The sequence below is a fragment of the Oncorhynchus gorbuscha genome, linkage group LG09 (genome assembly GCF_021184085.1).
Source record: "Oncorhynchus gorbuscha isolate QuinsamMale2020 ecotype Even-year linkage group LG09, OgorEven_v1.0, whole genome shotgun sequence".
In the NCBI taxonomy this organism is placed as follows: Eukaryota; Metazoa; Chordata; class Actinopteri; order Salmoniformes; family Salmonidae; genus Oncorhynchus; species Oncorhynchus gorbuscha.
In genome coordinates, this window is record NC_060181.1 from 27,139,354 (window position 1) to 27,159,129 (window position 19,776).

The 19,776-nt window shown below is 48.8% G+C and overlaps 1 protein-coding gene across 1 annotated transcript in view; it reads right to left on the minus strand.

Moving 5' to 3' along the window:
- Positions 1 to 284: 284 nt before the first annotated feature.
- The window catches only part of LOC124044340 (neurabin-1-like), a 30,266-nt gene continuing 10,774 nt past the window's right edge, over positions 285 to 19,776 (minus strand). Inside the window, exons 4-10 of the mRNA XM_046363996.1 lie at positions 13,248 to 13,421; positions 9,465 to 9,518; positions 8,170 to 8,399; positions 4,544 to 4,640; positions 4,112 to 4,226; positions 1,070 to 1,158; positions 285 to 308 (exon numbers count right to left, since the gene is read on the minus strand). Coding sequence (XP_046219952.1) covers positions 285 to 308; positions 1,070 to 1,158; positions 4,112 to 4,226; positions 4,544 to 4,640; positions 8,170 to 8,399; positions 9,465 to 9,518; positions 13,248 to 13,421 — 783 coding nt within the window. The remainder of the gene's footprint in view (positions 309 to 1,069; positions 1,159 to 4,111; positions 4,227 to 4,543; positions 4,641 to 8,169; positions 8,400 to 9,464; positions 9,519 to 13,247; positions 13,422 to 19,776) is intronic.

Sequence of the window (19,776 nt, forward strand, 5' to 3'; positions counted from 1 at the left end):
CTTCAGTATAGTGCCTGGTGAATGTCTGTCTTCAGTATAGTGCCTGGTGAATGTCTGTCTTCAGTATAGTGCCTGGTGAATGTCTGTCTTCAGTATAGTGCCTGGTGAATGTCTGTCCTCAGTATAGTGGCTGTTGACAGTCTGTCTTCAGTATAGTGCCTGGTGACTGTCTGTCCTCAGTGTAGTCGCTGGTGACTGTCTGTCTTCCTGCTTTTCTAAGCCTATAAACTGTAGTCGGAGTCTGCGTCCCAAATGGCACCCTATTTCCTGTATAGTGCAGAGTCCTATGGGCCCCGGTCAAAAGGGCCCTGGGCAACAGGGTGGCATTTGGGGCGAAGCCCTGCTCAATATTATTGCTGAGTACCTGGGAAAGAGTATTTTCCAAAGGAGACATGACCAGCCATTCACTCAGTAAGGAAGGAGAAGAGGCTTTGACACCACTCAGGATTAAATAGGTGTGTCGCAGGGCACAGGCTCGTAGCCAGAAATTAATATATTACATAAAGGCTTTTATAAACTGGGTGATCCGAACCCTGAATGCTGATTGGCTGACAGCCGTGGTATATCAGACCGACAAAACATTTATTTTTACTGCTCTAATTACGTTGGTAACCAGTTGATAATAGCAATGAAGCTCCTCAGGGGTTTGTGGTATATATATATATATATATATATATATATATATATATATATATATATATATATATATATATATATATATATATATATGCCACGGCTAACGGCTGTATCCAGGCACACCGCAAGAACAGCCCTTAGCCGTAGTATATTGGCCATATACCACACCTCCTCGTGCCTTATTGCTTAATTATATAAGGGCAGAGGACAGACAGGACTAACCACACACACTCACACTGATTAACTTCAATAAATCATAGAAGTATGAAAACAGTTCAATTCATTTTCAATGAGTAATGTTGATTCAACATCCGGTAGTGATTATAGCAGACGGATGATATCATCAATGAGACTAAAGTCTGTTGTATGTATTAAAATGGTGTGAGTCAACAGAACTGGTGCTGTGTGTGCGTGTGTGAGTGTCCATTCTAACCTCTTCCTCTGTAGAGCTGATGCTGTCCTGTAGTAGTCCTCTGGAGAGTCTCTGTCTACTTCCAGCGTGGGGAACCACCTCACTCAGCTCTGGAAAAACACACAACACAACACTGATCTCAGATCTGTTTGTGCTATCATTTTTGGCAGGGTAGCCTAGTGGTTAGAGCGTTGGACTAGAAACCGGAAGGTTGTGAGTTCAAACCGCCGAGCTGACAAGGTACAAATCTGTCGTTCTGCCCCTGAACAGGCAGTTAACCCACTGTTCCCAGGCCGTCATTGAAAATAAGAATTTGTTCTTAACTGACTTGCCTGGTTAAATAAAGGTAAAAAAATAAATAAATAAAAACATTTTTGGCATGACAAGGAGTTGACATTATAGTACAAACAGATCTGGGAACAGGCTAACAAAGGTCCTCTTGCGATAGAATTACATGAACATACTGTATAGATGAAATCTGTGATAAAAGAGAGGCTGTTGGTCATTAGGTACCATACATGTGTAGATCTATCGCAGGCCTTTACCCCCAATCAATCTCCTTAGACTAGCGCCCTGTCTAGGGGATGTCCTTGTACATCAAGCTGCCTCACGCTACAGAAACAGGAGATAGGCTCCTGCTCCTATGAGCCGTTCTGCGTCCCACAAGCCAAGGCTACTTACTTCACTATAGACAGATTTACAGGACTGTATGAACGGTATGTAAGTACACACACAAACATCCAAATCAAATCACACACCACTATTCACAGAACAGGCCTAGTCATAGAAGGGTCCCTCCCTCCACCCCTCTTTCTCTCCCTCCTCCCTTTCCTTCCCTCCCACCCCTCCCTCTCGCTCTCCACCCTCCCTCTCTCTCCCTCTCTCTTTCCCTCCCTCCGCCTCGCTCTCCCTGCCTCCGCCTCGCTCTACCTCCCTCCCTCCCTCTCGCTCTCCTCCCTCCCTCTCTCTCCCTCTCTCTTTCCCTCCCCCCGCCTCTCTCTCCCTGCCTCCGCCTCACTCTACCTCCCTCCCTCTCTCTCGCTCCCTGATATTGCTTAATCAACTGCCTCATTCAGTCTCTCCAGATCTGGATCAGTATTCGGAGACTGCCCACTGTCCCCTCATCAGGTCTTTTATGGATCCCGGAGATGGCAGATCAAGGGTCACTGCATCCATTATAATGGACTGGAAGAAGCCAGAGGAGCCCAGAAAAAAAGGCCAGTGATAGTATGGATCCCAAATGCAATCCTATGTCCTATATAGTGCACTAAATAGGAAGTAGGGTGTTATTTGGGACCCAAACCATGTGTTTACATCTGAAGGACAAATTTAGTTTGCAATGGCTTACTGTTTGTTTGTTTACTGAAGTGGCACTGGAGTACAAGGTCAAAGTTCAAAGTGCATTCAGAGGTAATGCACGGTGGGTGAAAAAAAGAATAAGAGGGATTTGCAAAAGAGAAGCATCAAGAAAAACAAGCATTAATACAAAGAGACATCTCAAGCCTTTCGGTACAGTTAGTCTTAGAGCTAGTGATGACAGTATGCATTAATACAAAGAGACATCTCAAGCCTTTCGGTACAGTTAGTCTTAGAGCTAGTGATGACAGTATGCATTAATACAAGGACACATCTCAAGCCTTTGGGTACAGTTAGTCTTAGAGCTAGTGATGACAGTATGCATTAATACAAGGACACATCTCAAGCCTTTGGGTACAGTTAGTCTTAGAGCTAGTGATGACAGTATGCATTAATACAAGGACACATCTCAAGCCTTTGGGTACAGTTAGTCTTAGAGCTAGTGATGACAGTATGCATTAATACAAGCCGCTTCCCAAATGACACCCTATTCCCGAATCCCTACATAGTGCACTACTTTTGACCAGAGCCAATCGGATGCCATTTGGAGTGAGACACAGTCCTTGTTTGCCCCTCCATGTCCCTAATAAGTTAATAACAGCAGAGTTTGAGGGCAAAGGAAATAGGAAAGGAGCTGATAGGACAGATGTAGGGTGTATCTCAGGGTTTGAGTGACACTGACACATCAACCCCTCCTAAGGATGTGTCATTTCTCTCTACAGCCTCCATTGCCCTGTATTGAAATACCCTGATAGAGACGTATAGCTAAGACAGGGATACGGTGATGACGGGACAAGCTGTCCTTGTTTCATTGGCAATAGAGAGAAATAGTAATGGCGTCTTTTTGTCATCACTAACTCCGCCATGGTTCATTGGACAAAGCCTATGAGGAAAATTAATGGCGTTTTGGATAAACAGCAAAATAAGGTCTGTGGGGAACACAGGCTTAGAAGATCTTATATGTTTTGTTCTATGAGATAACCTTCATCAGCTAATGTCACTTTGTGAATTTTGAAGAATTTGAGTAATAATAAAAAGGTAATTTAATGACTCTTTAAAGGTCATGTTAACTGACTGATATTATCTCACAGAACAAAATAATGAAAATCTCCTAAGCATGTGTTAACCTCTGACCTTATTTTCAGCGTTTATCCCAGAACCACATGATTTCCTCATTCACTTCCCTATAGGGATGGCTGAACAACCCAGAGGTAACTTGTTTCCGTGTTTTAGGACTACAAACTGGCAGTGTACTGAATCTTTCTCACAGTACAAGCTTAAACAATGCATCATCTACAGAGAAGGTTCATCCCAAATGGTACCCTATCCATATATAGTGCACTACTTTTGACCAGGGCCCATAGGGAAGAGAAGTGAGAAGTGGGGGATGAGCGGTTAAGAGCATTGGGCCAGTAAGTGAAAGGTTGCTGGATTGAATCCCCAAGCCGACTAGATGACAAGTCTGTCAATGTGCCCTTGAGCCAGGTACTTAACCCTAATTGCTCCTGTAAGTTGCTCTGGATAAGAACGTCTGCTAAATGACAAAAAATGTACATTTTGAATGGATGGAAGTTTCAGGGTCAATCATCTGACCATAACCAGTAATGTGTATTCTATTTCCACATTGTAGGTATTACTGCCTAGGAGGGAGCTCGACTAGACTATGACCACTGTATTTCTGGATCTCTCCATCTCCCTGAGACTCACCTCTTGCAGGGCCGGCCATCCCAGGACTCTGCTGTTGGGCGCTGTTGTTGTTGTTGTTCATCTGGATGCCATTTTGTTTCATCAGTTGCATCAGCTCAGACTCCAGGGCTGCAATCTGCGTAGAAACCGTTTCAAATGAGTTTCAGGCTTAGTGACCCATGCAGTGTGGCTGTCCAGTGGCTCCCTCCACTGGCAACATCATGTACCAGCAGGGGAAATGTCTAATCAAGGCAGTGGACTAATGTTGAACTGGGGTAATTACATAAGGGATTTATCTTGTACTTAGACAGCTTTGCACTGCACACAGTCAGCATTGTAAGCGTATACATGTACTGAGGCAAGTATGTGCTGAATTCTCACCTAAAAAGGAATGGGTGTAATCAGCAGCATTGAGAAAATGGGAGAGGGAATATACAGAGAAAGGATAGTTACCCTGACTTGCAGTCCCTGAATCTCCTCCAGGTGGACCTTCTCTGTATCCTCCAGCCTCTTCCTCTCTGCTTCCTCCTTCTGGACAAACTCCACCTCTCTGGAAGAAACAGAGGGGTGGGGTTAGAAGGGTGTGTTGGTGGCCCTCTGACAGGGGTGGGGTTAGAAGGGTGTGTTGGTGGCCCTCTGACAGGGGTGGGGTTAGAAGGGTGTGCTGGTGGCCCTCTGACAGGGGTGGGGTTAGAAGGGTGTGCTGGTGGCCCTCTGACAGGGGTGGGGTTAGAAGGGTGTGTTGGTGGCCCTCTGACAGGGGTGGGGTTAGAAGGGTGTGCTGGTGGCCCTCTGACAGGGGTGGGGTTAGAAGGGTGTGTTGGTGGCCCTCTGACAGGGGTGGGGTTAGAAGGGTGTGTTGGTGGCCCTCAGACAGGGGTGGGGTTAGAAGGGTGTGTTGGTGGCCCTCAGACAGGGGTGGGGTTAGAAGGGTGTGCTGGTGGCCCTCTGACAGGGGTGGGGTTAGAAGGGTGTGTTGGTGGCCCTCTGACAGGGGTGGGGTTAGAAGGGTGTGCTGGTGGCCCTCTGACAGGGGTGGGGTTAGAAGGGTGTGTTGGTGGCCCTCTGACAGGGGTGGGGTTAGAAGGGTGTGCTGGTGGCCCTCTGACAGGGGTGGGGTTAGAAGGGTGTGTTGGTGGCCCTCTGACAGGGGTGGGGTTAGAAGGGTGTGCTGGTGGCCCTCTGACAGGGGTGGGGTTAGAAGGGTGTGTTGGTGGCCCTCTGACAGGGGTGGGGTTAGAAGGGTGTGTTGGTGGCCCTCAGACAGGGGTGGGGTTAGAAGGGTGTGTTGGTGGCCCTCAGACAGGGGTGGGGTTAGAAGGGTGTGTTGGTGGCCCTCTGACAGGGGTGGGGTTAGAAGGGTATGTTGGTGGCCCTCTGACAGGGGTGAGGACAGGGACAGAGTATTAGGTGGTTGGATGGTTGGGGACAGCTCCTCTCAGAGGGGTGAGGACAGGGACAGTGTTAGGTGGTTGGGGACAGCTCCTCTCAGAGGGGTGAAGACAGGGACAGAGTTTTAGGTGGTTGAGGACAGCTCCTCTCAGAGGGTTGAGGACAGGGACATAGTATTAGGTGGTTGGGGACATCTCCTCTCAGAGGGTGGAGGGCAGGGACAGAGTGTTAGGTGGTTGGGGACATCTCCTCTCAGAGGGGTGAGGACAGGGACAGAGTGTTAGGTGGTTGGGGACAGCTCCTCTGAGGGGTGAGGACAGGGACAGAGTGTTAGGTGGTTGGGGACAGCTCCTCTCAGAGGGGTGAGGACAGGGACAGTGTTAGGTGGTTGGTGACAGCTCCTCTCAGAGGGGTGAGGACAGGGACAGAGTGTTAGGTGGTTGGGGACAGCTCCTCTCAGAGGGGTGAGGACAGGGACAGAGTTGGGGACAGTTCAGAGGGGTGAGGACAGGGACAGAGTGTTAGGTGGTTGGATGGTTGGGGACAGCTCCTCTCAGAGGGGTGAGGACAGGGACAGTGTTAGGGGGTTAGGGACAGCTCCTCTCAGAGGGGTGAGGACACGGACAGTGTTAGGTGGTTGGGGACAGCTCCTCTCAGAGGGGTGAAGACAGGGACAGAGTTTTAGGTGGTTGAGGACAGCTCCTCTCAGAGGGGTGAGGACAGGGACAGTGTTAGGTGGTTGGGGACAGCTCCTCTCAGAGGGGTGAGGACAGGGACAGTGTTAGGTGGTTGAGGACAGCTCCTCTCAGATGGGTGAGGACAGGGACAGTGTTAGGTGGTTGGGGACAGCTCCTCTGAGGGGTGAGGACAGGGACAGTGTTAGGTGGTTGGGGACAGCTCCTCTCAGAGGGGTGAGGACAGGGACAGTGTTAGGTGGTTGGGGACATCTCCTCTCAGAGGGGTGAGGACAGGGACAGTGTTAGGTGGTTGGGGACAGCTCCTCTCAGAGGGGTGAGGACAGGGACAGAGTGTTAGGTGGCTGGTGACAGCTCCTCTCAGAGGGGTGAGGACACAGACAGAGTGTTAGGTGGTTGGGGACAGTGTGTGTGTGTGTGAGATGGTAAAAGGAGAGTATCCCAGGGAGAATAGGAGCTCAGTGAACTTAAGTCAGAGAGACAGTCAGACACAGACCTGCCTCTCTCTTCAGCAGGGCTGAAGGACGCAAGGCTCCCTCACACACACACACACACACACACACACACACACACACACACACACACACACACGCACGCACGCACGCACGCACGCACGCACGCACGCACGCACGCACACACACACACCAAGGGCAATTAAAGGCATTCAGAGCGGAGAGGGACAAAGAGGTTCTGATGAGAATGACCATAGAGATCAACTCACTGCTGAAAAAGAGGCTGTGGTGTGGAGGAGAGCTGCACAGGAAGGAAGTCAACGCAGCTCTCTCTCTCTAAAGCAATCCTTCAACTGAGTGCCACTTGGTTAAAATGTCCTCCAGACTAATGGGTGGAATTTGTTTGTGAAATTGTTTGATAAACATACTATAGGAAAATAACAGGGTTTGAATAACATATAGTAAGTGTATTACCTAAAATAAGCAACAATTTGAAATGGCCTCTAAACTTGGACTTGAATAAAAAACAAAGCTACATTAATAAGGTTTGACATGTCCATATGAACCAAAGTAGGCTGAATAATGTAGTAATACATTTTCAGGTTTTCAGTCGTAACCAACCAGTTTAACACTCATAGCAACAAATGACATGGACACATCTGAGTGGCTAGTTACTAGACCAGAGCAACAGATGACATGGACACATCTGAGTGGCTAGTTACTAGACCAGAGCAACAAATGACATGGACACATCTGAGTGGCTAGTTACTAGACCAGAGCAACAGATGACATGGACACATCTGAGTGGCTAGTTACTAGACCAGAGCAACAAATGACATGGACACATCTGAGTGGCTAGTTACTGACTAGACCAGAGCAACACGTCTGGCGTGTGTGGCTAGGTACTGACTAGACCAGAGCAACACGTCTGGAGTGTGTGGCTAGGTACTGACTAGACCAGAGCAACACGTCTGGAGTGTGTGGCTAGGTACTGACTAGACCAGAGCAACACGTCTGGAGTGTGTGGCTAGGTACTGACTAGACCAGAGCAACACGTCTGGAGTGTGTGGCTAGGTACTGACTAGACCAGAGCAACACGTCTGGAGTGTGTGTCTAGGTACAGACTAGACCAGATCAACACGTCTGGAGTGTGTGGCTTGGTAATGACTAGACCAGAGCAACACGTCTGGAGTGTGTAGCTAGGTACTGACTAGACCAGAGCAACACGTCTGGAGTGTGTGGCTAGGTACTGACTAGACCAGAGCAACACATCTGGAGTGTGTGGCTAGGTACTGACTAGACCAGAGCAACACGTCTGGAGTGTGTGTCTAGGTACAGACTAGACCAGAGCAACATGTCTGGAGTGTGTGGCTAGGTACTGACTAGACCAGAGCAACACGTCTGGGGATGAGTAACTCCCGAATAGGGGATAGAACCTGGGTTCATAACATAACAGCCTTACCAAGGATAAGAATGTTACAGTATATTGAACCAGTGTATTGTCTAATTTAGACCAGTTTGGTACCAGACTTTGACTCACTTCTGCTGGAAGTCCTTGATGAGTTTCTTGGCCTTGTTGTACTTCTTCTCTAGGGTGGTGTACTGGCACTGGGCCTCCTTCAGGTGCTCGTTGACCGTGTGGCACAGGGTCTGGGCCTCGATCCAGTAACTCTCCAGCTTCAGCATCCTCTCCTTGTTCTCCTCCATGCTGGCCTTCAGCTGGCTCTTCTCCTTCTCCCAGCGCGCCTTCTCCCTCTCCACCACAGCAAGCTGGGATAGACAAGCACAGATAAGCATGGTATTACACTCACACACCAACACGGCCCACACCCACCACTAGGTACATCATTAAAAACAAACAGTGGAACACAAATACAGTATTGACAGATTTCCAAATACTGTAATGTACAAGCCAGCTGACTGACTAGACATACTATGGTATTACGTGTTGTCACCATACCAGTACTTTGATACGAGGAAGCAACTAAGCAAAGCAAACAAAACATGAAGATAGTCCTAATGTTGGAAGAAACATTTGTTCACGTTTAAAGCTATAGCACACAATATTTGACAAAAATAGGTTTTAAAGAAACAAAGACTTGAGTCTGCTTTGTGTTTGTCTTTTTGCCATGGAAACGCAGGTACAGTATGATAGTCAACACTAAAAAAGAGACTGTGCTATGGGTTAAACACATAACATAAAACACATAGCACCATAATATACTTGACTTAAGGCTAATCCAGACTTCACAACGGAGAGAAACTAACAGACCATGTCCTGACAAGCCCTTCGTTGAGCTTAGTTTATTGGTGTGACCTCCTTCTCAACATTGTTATTGTATTAAATCCTTCTACTCCTCAGGGCAACCCTCTCCCAAGGACCACCAGAGCAGCTCATGCTCAGAGTATTACACCAACAAGCTTATCTTTCAATTTCACTAAATCCACTCATTGAATTCAGTTAATATCTCTAAATCATTTCCTGCAGTTTGAGCTAAGCTGTCCTCGTGAGGATGCAGAGGGAGGATGAAGATGAAACTTTTAGAAAGCTGTGCCTGCTTGCATGTCACTCTCACTTAACCACTGGCTCTCTCACTGCCCAGACACCTTTGACATGAAACTGCAAGAGGCAACTCTGCAGTGAAGCTAAACTGATCAAATATACATGCAATTGCCTTAACTATTCATTAATACCTTAAAATAGAAACTATTATACCCTGCACTGTCCAATGACATCCTGTTTCCAAACATATGTATATTTCTCATGCGTATATTGCACTTAATTTGCCTTTTATACCATTCATCTTAGAGATGACAGCAGGGGACATTTCTTACCTTGTTTTTGAGCTTCTGTATCTCTGCCTCGGTGACAGTGTGCTTGATCTGCAGCTGAGGGAGTAGAAAGGGAAGAGGTCGATCTGATGATCAAACCCTTGGCTGCGCAGCCTCTGTTCTGGGCTAGCCTCGTGCACACACACAACCACTGAGAAGAGCCACACAGCCCAGCCCATGCATGACAGCACCACTCTCTACCACTGACAGGGAGAGACTCACAGAACAGGAGACCAAGAAGGAGAGAGAGAAAGGTCCAAAGTAGAGAGGGAGAGAGGGAAAGGTCCAAAGTAGAGAGGGAGAGAGAGAAAGGTCCAAAGTAGGGAGGGAGAGAGAAAGGTCCAAAGTAGAGGGAGAGAGAAAGGTCCAAAGTAGAGAGGGAGAGAGAGAAAAGTCCAAAGTAGAGAGGGAGAGAGAAAGGTACAAAGTAGAGAGGGAGAGAGAGAAAAGTCCAAAGTAGAGAGGGAGAGAGAGAAAGGTACAAAGTAGAGAGGGAGAGAGAAAGGTCCAAAGTAGAGGGAGAGAGAAAGGTCCAAAGTAGAGAAGGAGAGAGAGAAAGGTACAAAGTAGAGAGGGAGAGAGAAAGGTCCAAAGTAGAGGGAGAGAGAAAGGTCCAAAGTAGAGAGGGAGAGAGAGAAAAGTCCAAAGTAGAGAGGGAGAGAGAGAAAGGTACAAAGTAGAGAGGGAGAGAGAAAGGTCCAAAGTAGAGGGAGAGAGAAAGGTCCAAAGTAGAGAGGGAGAGAGAGAAAGGTACAAAGTAGAGAGGGAGAGAGAAAGGTCCAAAGTAGAGGGAGAGAGAAAGGTCCAAAGTAGAGGGAGAGAGAAAGGTCCAAAGTAGAGAGGGAGAGAGAGAAAAGTCCAAAGTAGAGAGGGAGAGAGAGAAAGGTACAAAGTAGAGAGGGAGAGAGAAAGGTCCAAAGTAGAGGGAGAGAGAAAGGTCCAAAGTAGAGAGGGAGAGAGAGAAAGGTACAAAGTAGAGAGGGAGAGAGAAAGGTCCAAAGTAGAGGGAGAGAGAGAAAGGTCCAAAGTAGAGGGAGAGAGAGAAAGGTCCAAAGTAGAGAGGGAGAGAGAGAAAGGTCCAAAGTAGAGAGGGAGAGAGAGAAAGGTCCAAAGTAGAGGGAGAGAGAGAAAGGTCCAAAGTAGAGAGGGAGAGAGAGAAAGGTCCAAAGTAGAGAGGGAGAGAGAGAAAGGTACCAAGTAGAGAGGGAGAGAGAAAGGTCCAAAGTAGAGGGAGAGAGAGAAAGGTCCAAAGTAGAGGGAGAGAGAGAAAGGTCCAAAGTAGAGGGAGAGAGAGAAAGGTACAAAGTAGAGGGAGAGAGAGAAAGGTCCAAAGTAGAGGGAGAGAGAGAAAGGTCCAAAGTAGAGGGAGAGAGAGAAAGGTACAAAGTAGAGGGAGAGAGAGAAAGGTACAAAGTAGAGAGGGAGAGAGAGAAAGGTACAAAGTAGAGAGGGAGAGAGAAAGGTCCAAAGTAGAGGGAGAGAGAAAGGTCCAAAGTAGAGAGGGAGAGAGAGAAAGGTCCAAAGTAGAGAGGGAGAGAGGGAGAGAGGGAGAGAGAGAAAGGTCCAAAGTAGAGAGGGAGAGAGAGAAAGGTCCAAAGTAGAGAGGGAGAGAGAGAAAGGTCCAAAGTAGAGAGGGTGAGAGAGAAAGGTCCAAAGTAGAGAGGGAGAGAGAGAAAGGTCCAAAGTAGAGAGGAAGAGAGAGAAAGGTACAAAGTAGAGAGGGAGAGAGAGAAAGGTCCAAAGTAGAGAGGGAGAGAGAGAAAGGTCCAAAGTAGAGAGGGAGAGAGAAAGGTACAAAGTAGAGGGAGAGAGAGAAAGGTACAAAGTAGAGGGAGAGAGAGAAAGGTCCAAAGTAGAGGGAGAGAGAGAAAGGTCCAAAGTAGAGGGGAGAGAGAAAGGTACAAAGTAGAGGGAGAGAGAGAAAGGTACAAAGTAGAGGGAGAGAGAGAAAGGTCCAAAGTAGAGGGAGAGAGAGAAAGGTCCAAAGTAGAGGGAGAGAGAGAAAGGTACAAAGTAGAGGGAGAGAGAGAAAGGTACAAAGTAGAGGGAGAGAGAGAAAGGTACAAAGTAGAGAGGGAGAGAGAGAAAGGTACAAAGTAGAGAGGGAGAGAGAAAGGTCCAAATAGCATATATTATTATTATTATTAAAGTAGAGAGGGAGAAAGAGAATGGTCCAAAGTAGAGAGGGAGAGAGAAACGTCCAAATAGCATATATTATTATTATTATTAAAGTAGGGAGGGAGAGAGAAAGGTCCAAAGTAGAGGGAGAGAGAAAGGTCCAAAGTAGAGAGGGAGAGAGAGAAAGGTACAAAGTAGAGGGAGAAAGAGAAAGGTCCAAAGTAGAGAGGGAGAGAGAGAAAGGTACAAAGTAGAGAGGGAGAGAGAGAAAGGTCCAAAGTAGAGGGAGAAAGAGAAAGGTCCAAAGTAGAGAGGGAGAGAGAGAAAGGTACAAAGTAGAGAGGGAGAGAGAAAGGTACAAAGTAGAGAGGGAGAGACAGAAATGTACAAAGTAGAGAGGGAGAGAGAGAAAGGTACAAAGTACAGAGGGAGAGAGAAAGGTACAAAGTAGAGAGGGAGAGAGAAAGGTACAAAGTAGAGAGGGAGAGAGAGAAAGGTACAAAGTACAGAGGGAGAGAGAAAGGTACAAAGTAGAGAGGGAGAGACAGAAATGTACAAAGTAGAGAGGGAGAGAGAGAAAGGTACAAAGTAGAGAGGGAGAGAGAAAGGTACAAAGTAGAGAGGGAGAGACAGAAATGTACAAAGTAGAGAGGGAGAGAGAGAAAGGTACAAAGTACAGAGGGAGAGAGAAAGGTACAAAGTAGAGGGAGAGAGAAAGGTCCAAAGTAGAGAGGGAGAGAGAAAGGTTCAAAGTAGAGAGGGAGAGAGAAAGGTACAAAGTAGAGAGGGAGAGAGAAAGGTACAAAGTAGAGAGGGAGAGACAGAAAGGTCCAAAGTAGAGAGGGAGAGAGAGAAAGGTACAAAGTAGAGAGGTAGAGAGGGAGAGAGAGAAAGGTACAAAGTAGAGAGGGAGAGAGGGAGAGAGGGAGAGAGAGAAAGTAGAGAGGGAGAGAGAGAAAGGTACAAAGTAGAGAGGGAGAGAGAGAAAGGTACAAAGTAGAGAGGGAGAGAGAGAAAGGTCCAAAATAGAGGGAGAGACAAAGGTCCAAAATAGAGGGAGAGTCAGTAGGCAGAGAGATAAACGTGGAGAGTGATTGACAGAAAGTGAAAGGGATATAGGAACGACATATCTGCTATAGTTAGAGAGAAGTGAAGAAAGAGAAGCAGTTGAGGAAAGTGAAGAGAGAGAGAGAGAGAGAGAGTCCCAGTGAGAGAGAGTAGAGGTCTTGGGACAGTAGAGATTACATGATTTCTCACTCAATATCCAGAACACCGCCGTGCAGCTCAGGCAATTTGTTAAATGTGTCACACAAGTGTGGAGTGAGGGACAAAATGTTCTGGTGCCAGCAGTGCTAGTGAGGCGTTTCAATCAATATTACTAGCAGGTTGGTTCCTTTAAAAAGGAAAATGGGCTCTAGAAGACAGTAACAGCCAAAAACTACATTTCAGTCATGTGTTACTCTTTGACTTTGTTGCAATCAGGAAGGAGAAAGAGTTGTTGAACAAAGTTCCGGGCCACAGTATTAGTGATATTAGTGTGAGGAAAATACACACCAGGTTTTTGTTGGATCTTCTGTATGTTTTAGAGTGCTGGAATACTTAGACTAATGAAATAGACAGAGGAATAGAATAAATACAACAGACAAATGAAAGGGGTGTTCGAGTGACCTCTCTGAATGTCTGGTAGAGTTTGGTAGCGTCCAACTCTGAGGGGGAAATGATGTCATCTGTTTCTGGCAAATCGAACACCTCGATGCTCTGCTCCCCGTCACCTTCCTCTTCCCCCCCACCGTCTGCGGCCGGCCCCGCCTCCTCCTCCTCATCAGTGGCGTACTCCCCAGTCTGAGGACACACACAGACACACAACATGAGAAATGAGTACACATTCCATAACTAGTCGTACATGTCACTGGGAACACACAGTGTTATGTATCTAAAGCCCGTTTCCTGTTTTCCTCTTCTCTTTCGTTGTTCTGACTTGGTCTAACTTTGAGTTATCCCTTCCTATTTTAGGAAGCGCTGCCTGCCACTCCAATGTTGCATTTGATAATGAAAACGATTCATATTTTTTACAGTGAGGACAACAAGTACACCAGTGTAAGCTTTCTCTCAGCCAAGGTTGTAAATTCAGCGCCCTTTCTCAGGATGGAGTGGGAAGGCAGAGGCTCTGTTAGCTCACAATAATGCCTCCAAAACTCAACAGCACTGAGAGGATGGTTAAGTTCATAACTGATGTTTTTCCATAACTAATTAGAGAGGTGGCTGTGTTATTATGAGGAAAGGAGAGAGAGAGAAAGCGACTTAGCGAGAGTGAGCGAGAGACCAGTTGTCCGGTCTGGGTACAGGATGACAGGGGTCCTGTCAAAGTGAGAGGGACAGGGATGATTGAGGGATGGGGAGTTGAGGAGAGGGTCAAGGTTGGGGGGGGGGTGTAGGTAAAGCTGGGGGATGAGGTAAGTTGAGGAAGGGGGATGATTGAGGGATGGGGGTTGAGGAGAGGGTCAGGGTTAGGGGGTGTAGGTAAAGCTGGGGGATGAGGTAAGTTGAGGAAGGGGGATGATTGAGGGATGGGGAATGAGGAGAGGGTCAGAGTTAGGGTTAAGGGGGTGTAGGTAAAGCTGGGGGATGAGGTAAGGTGAGGAAGGGGGATGAATGAGGGATGGGGATGAGGAGAGGGTCAGAGTTATGGTTAAGGGGGTGTAGGTAAAGCTGGGGGATGAGGTAAGGTGAGGAAGGGGGATGATTGAGGGATGGGGATGAGGAGAGGGTCAGAGTTAAGGTTACAGGGGGGTAAGTAAGGAAGAGGGATGATTGTGCAGTATGTGTGGTCTAGAACACAGCCACAGCAGGATACTCTATGTGCTTATCTTCCCTACAGCCTGGCAGCCTCACTAAAATGATCCAGACAGACATGCTTATAAAGAGGAGTTCCGCTCTGCTGCAGCCTGCAGCAGCCTCAGATCTTGTTGCAGAGAGCCAGGCAGGGAGAGCCAAGCAGACCCAGGGCCTGCTCTACCCAGGATCGAATGACCCATCCTGGCATCCTCTCTCTGGTCCTCCTGCCAGAATCACACTGGGTGATTGACACCTCAGAAACACTGGTGCTGGAGCTTACAGAGATGGCGAGCAAACAAACATAGACACACATTATTAGAAACATCTGGTGCTTGCTTTGTCATGGTACAGCAGAATATTTCTCTCCTGCTGCTCTCAACACATATCTGCTATAGTGCATTTATAGTGTGTGTGTGTGTTTACATGGCTGACGATCTGGACAGACATCTAAAGCCTAGCTGACTTACTCAGGGCTGACCAGTCAGAGATTTAACCCTGTGTGTTTTCCATGTGGGGGGGGGGGGGTCTCTCTCTCGTCGAAAGTACTGCACTATATAGGAGATAGGGTGCCATTAAGTCTTACAGTCTGACAGCACACAGTATAATAGTGGTGATCCTATTTAGGTTGACATTTTCCCTTTTGGTTTGGTGGGTTCTTGTCTATGTGTAGTTGCCTGTCAGCACCTGTTTATATAGCGTCACGGTTGGGTTTGTTGTTTTTATGTTAGTTTGTTCATTCTTATAATAAAGAGAATGTAAGCATACCATGCTGCGCCTTGGTCTCCTCCCTACGACGGCCGTGACAACATCAAGTTGTAGTAACTTTGTGATTTATTACAATAGCAACATTCAAATAGTTTTAAAACTTTTTACTTTTTGGGGATCTGTATTCAAATAGTTGTAACCACCTTCAGAGTAATGATTTGTTCTCCTTGAAGAATACCCTGAACAAAAATATAAATGCAACATATAAAGTGTTGGTCCCAGGTTTCATGAGCTGAAATAAAAAATCCCAGATCCATCCACCTGACAGGTGTGGCATATCAAGAAGCTGGTTAAACAGCACGATCATTACATATGTGCACCTCATGCTGAGGACAATAAAAGGCTCTGTCACGCCTGCTTCCACTCCCCCTCTCTGGCGCTCGAGGGCACCAGGCTGCCCTTCATTACGCACACCTGTCACCTTCATTACATGCATCTGCCCAATATTGGACTTACCTGGACTCCATTACTTTGTTGATTGCCCTTCTATATCTGTCTGTTCCTCAGTTGGTTCCCCGTGTCAGCAGTATTGTCCTTATGTCGTTTTGTTCCCCCTGTCCAGACACTGCTCTTGTTTTGGTTTGATGGCCATTTTCCATTAATGTTCACTCCCTGTACTTGCTTCTGGTCTTCAAGATCGAGCCTTATAGAATGCTTACACCACTAAAGGAAGCATCAGGGAGTTTTTGTTTTTTGTTTTGGTTGGTGACGTCGGGTCTGGGTGCCGTCGCCGATGGAACCAGGGGTGCCTCAGCTAGCCCGTCGGCTTTCACACCTTAGCTGGCTTGAGAGGTCTTCTTGCCCCGGTAGGCTTGGCAGATGCCCACCCCACATCATGCTTCACCCGGCCTATCAGGCTTCCACGCCTCAGCCGGATCGTCAGGCTCCCACGCCTCAGCCGGTTCGTCAGGCTCCCACGCCTCAGCCGGTTCGTCGGGCTCCCACGCCTCAGCGGGATTGTCGGACTCCCACGCCTCAGCGGGATCGTTGGGCTCCCACGCCTCAGCCGGTTCGTCAGGCTCCCACGCCTCAGCCGGTTCGTCGGGCTCCCAAGCCTCAGCCGGTTCGTCGGGCTCCCACGCCTCAGCCGGTTCGTCGGGCTCCCACGCCTCAGCCGGTTCGTTGGGCTCCCACGCCTCAGCCGGTTCGTCGGGCTCCCACGCCTCAGTGGGATCGTCGGGCTCCCACGCCTCAGCGGGATCGTCGGGCTCCCACGCCTCAGCGGGATCGTCGGGCTCCCACGCCTCAGCCGGATCGTCGGGCTCCCACGCCTCAGCCGGTTCGTCGGGCTCCCACGCCTCAGCCGGTTCGTCGGGCTCCCACGCCTCAGCCGGTTCGTCGGGCTCCCACGCCTCAGCGGGATCGTCGGCCTCCCACGCCTCAGCGGGATCGTCGGGCTCCCACGCCTCAGCCGGCTCGCCGGGCTCCCACGCCTCAGCCGGTTCGTCGGGCTCCCACGCCTCAGCTGGTTCGTCGGGCTCCCACGCCTCAGCGGGATCGTCGGCCTCCCACGCCTCAGCGGGATCGTCGGGCTCCCACGCCTCAGCCGGCTCGCCGGGCTCCCACGCCTCAGCCGGCTCGCCGGGCTCCCACGCCTCAGCGGGCTCGCCGGGCTCCCACGCCTCTGCCGGCTAGTCGGGCTTCTACGCCTCAGCCGGTTCGTCGGGCTCCCACGCCTCAGCCGGTTCGTCGGGCTCCCACGCCTCAGCGGGATCGTCGGCCTCCCACGCCTCAGCGGGATCGTCGGGCTCCCACGCCTCAGCCGGCTCGCCGGGCTCCCACGCCTCAGCCGGTTCGTCGGGCTCCCACGCCTCAGCTGGTTCGTCGGGCTCCCACGCCTCAGCGGGATCGTCGGCCTCCCACGCCTCAGCGGGATCGTCGGGCTCCCACGCCTCAGCCGGCTCGCCGGGCTCCCACGCCTCAGCCGGCTCGCCGGGCTCCCACGCCTCAGCGGGCTCGCCGGGCTCCCACGCCTCTGCCGGCTAGTCGGGCTTCTACGCCTCAGCCGGCTCGTCGGGCTCCCACGCCTCAGCCGGTTCGTCAGGCTTCTACGCCTCAGCGGGTTCGTCAGGCTCCCATGCCTCTGCCGGCTAGTCGGGCTTCTACGCCTCATCCAGCTGTCCAGCTCCCATGCCTTGGCCGGCCTGTCAGGCTCGCCCAGGTGGGAAGCTGGGTGGCGCCCCTAGAGGGGGATGCTGTCATGTCTGCTCCCGTTTCCCCTCTCTGGCGCTCGAGGGCGCCAGGCTGCCCTTCATTATGCACACCTGTCACCATCATTACGCGCAGCTGCACAATATTGGAATCACCTAGACTTTGTTGATTGCCCTTCTATATCTGTATGTTCCTCAGTTGGTGCCCTGTGTCAGCATTATTGTCCTTATGTCAATTTGTTCCCCATGTCCAGACAATGTTCTTGTTTTGGTTTGATGTCCATTTTCCAGTAAATGCTCACTCACTGTACTTGCTTCTCATCTCCAGCATCAATCCTTACAGTCACAAGTTTTGAAGCTATAGACAACGAACATAATTGAATTGTATCTAAGGCAGTATAAATGCACAAAGATACAGTGACAAGATCCTGAGGTCCATTGTCGTGCCATTCATCTGCCGCCATCACCTCATGTTTCAGCATGGATCGCAAGGATCTGTACACAATTTCTGGAAGCTGAAAATGTCCCAGTTCTTCCATGGCCTGCATACATACCATGGAGTATGATATCGATTTCAGAGGTTTAAAAAGGAACAGAAAATAACAATTTCTTTGTTGGAACCATAACTTTATTTTGCTGCTCGGAACAGTGGAACGGAAAGCAGAACATACTGGTTCTGTTCAGAACAAAACGATTGGGAAATGTTTTTGTTCCAACCCATGCTTTACACAAAGCATTGTTAAAACTATAGCTATCCCAGGTCTGACACACACACACACACACCAAGAACCTACTTGTCACACCCTGATCTGTTTCACCTCTCTTTGTGATTGTCTCCTCGCCCCTCCAGGTGTCGCCCATATTCCCCATTTTCCCCTGTGTATTTATACCTGTGATCTCTGTTTGTCTGTTGCCAGTTCATTTTGTTTCATCAAGAGGTTTTACCTCTGTTCATGTCGCGATTGTTCCTGTTTTCTAGTTTCCCGGTTTTTACCTTTTCTGCCGTCCTGTACCTTTGCCCCACCTATCAGGATTACTGACCTCTGCCTACCCTGACCCCGAGCCTGCCTGCCTTCCTGTACCTTTGCCCCTCCTATCTGGATTACTGACCTCTGCCTACCCTGACCCCTAGCCTGCCTGCCGTCCTGTACCTTTGCCCCACCTATCTGGATTACTGACCTCTGCCTACCCTGACCCCGAGCCTACCTGCCGTCCTGTACCTTTGCATCACCTATCAGGATTACTGACCTCTGCCTACCCTGACCCCGAGCCTGCCTGCCGTCCTGTACCTTTGCATCACCTATCAGGATTACTGACCTCTGCCTACCCTGACCCCGAGCCTGCCTGCCGTCCTGTACCTTTGCATCACCTATCAGGATTACTGACCTCTGCCTACCCTGACCCCGAGCCTGCCTGCCGTCCTGTACCTTTGCATCACCTATCAGGATTACTGAGCCTATAGGATGTGCATCACTCCACTTAGATACATGGTGATTAACCCGGCGTCTCCCACCTCCGCCTCTAAATGGGGCTTAAATATAGACCCTCAGCCTCGCAGCCATGGCAACGCGCTACCATTATGGAAATGGTGGCTTTATTGTCTTCCAGCCTTCTGACCCACTAATGATGAGTGTATGGTAATGGGCTTTAGTGTGTGCTAGAACAAACACAGCCAGGAAAACATGTTGGCAGTCCCTCAAACACAGGAAAACAGCCCTAGAGGCTTTTTAAAAAGTGAACAGCAAAATTATTCGTGAACTATGTTTAGCAATGCCTGATTTGACATGACATAATGACTACCACAACCACAACTCATGACCAAGATTGACCTGTTGTAGAAGATTGGAGTTCAGTGTGACCACACAGGTCTGTCGTTAGTATGGTGAAACATATCTGAGCCGTATGTATAAAGCCTTTCAGAGTAGGAGTGTTGATCTCAGTGGCAAGTACTCATGGATGCCACGGGAAGCCAGGCTTCCCCCAAAAATGTACCAATAAAATAATAAAATGCAAAAACATACAAAAACACATCTTTCGTTTCTCTGTGTTTCATAATTTTCCTTCAATTCACAAGAGGCTGAATGTATCTGACTGGAGAAAGCATCTGAGTGAGCGAAACAGCGCCCCTGTGTCTCTGTATGTGTAATCCATTTATCTGATGCTGTCTAGCCAAAAGAGGATGATATTGCTGCCGCACGTATAATTGAATGCAAGGGAAGCCAGCGAACAATTGTACTTCCTTGATAAAATTTTGTAAAAAGAATAATAGCCATTCAGCATTGAGCTAAACTGAGTAAGCTCAACTGTTAATGGTCCTGACGCACCAAAAAAAAAGTGTCAAGCCAGTTTGGATATGGCTTCATACCAATCACATCACATCAAGCCAAATGTCATTTGACAGAAAAAACTTGAATTGCTGCATCGCGTTGTGTTGTTGTCCCCCGGGT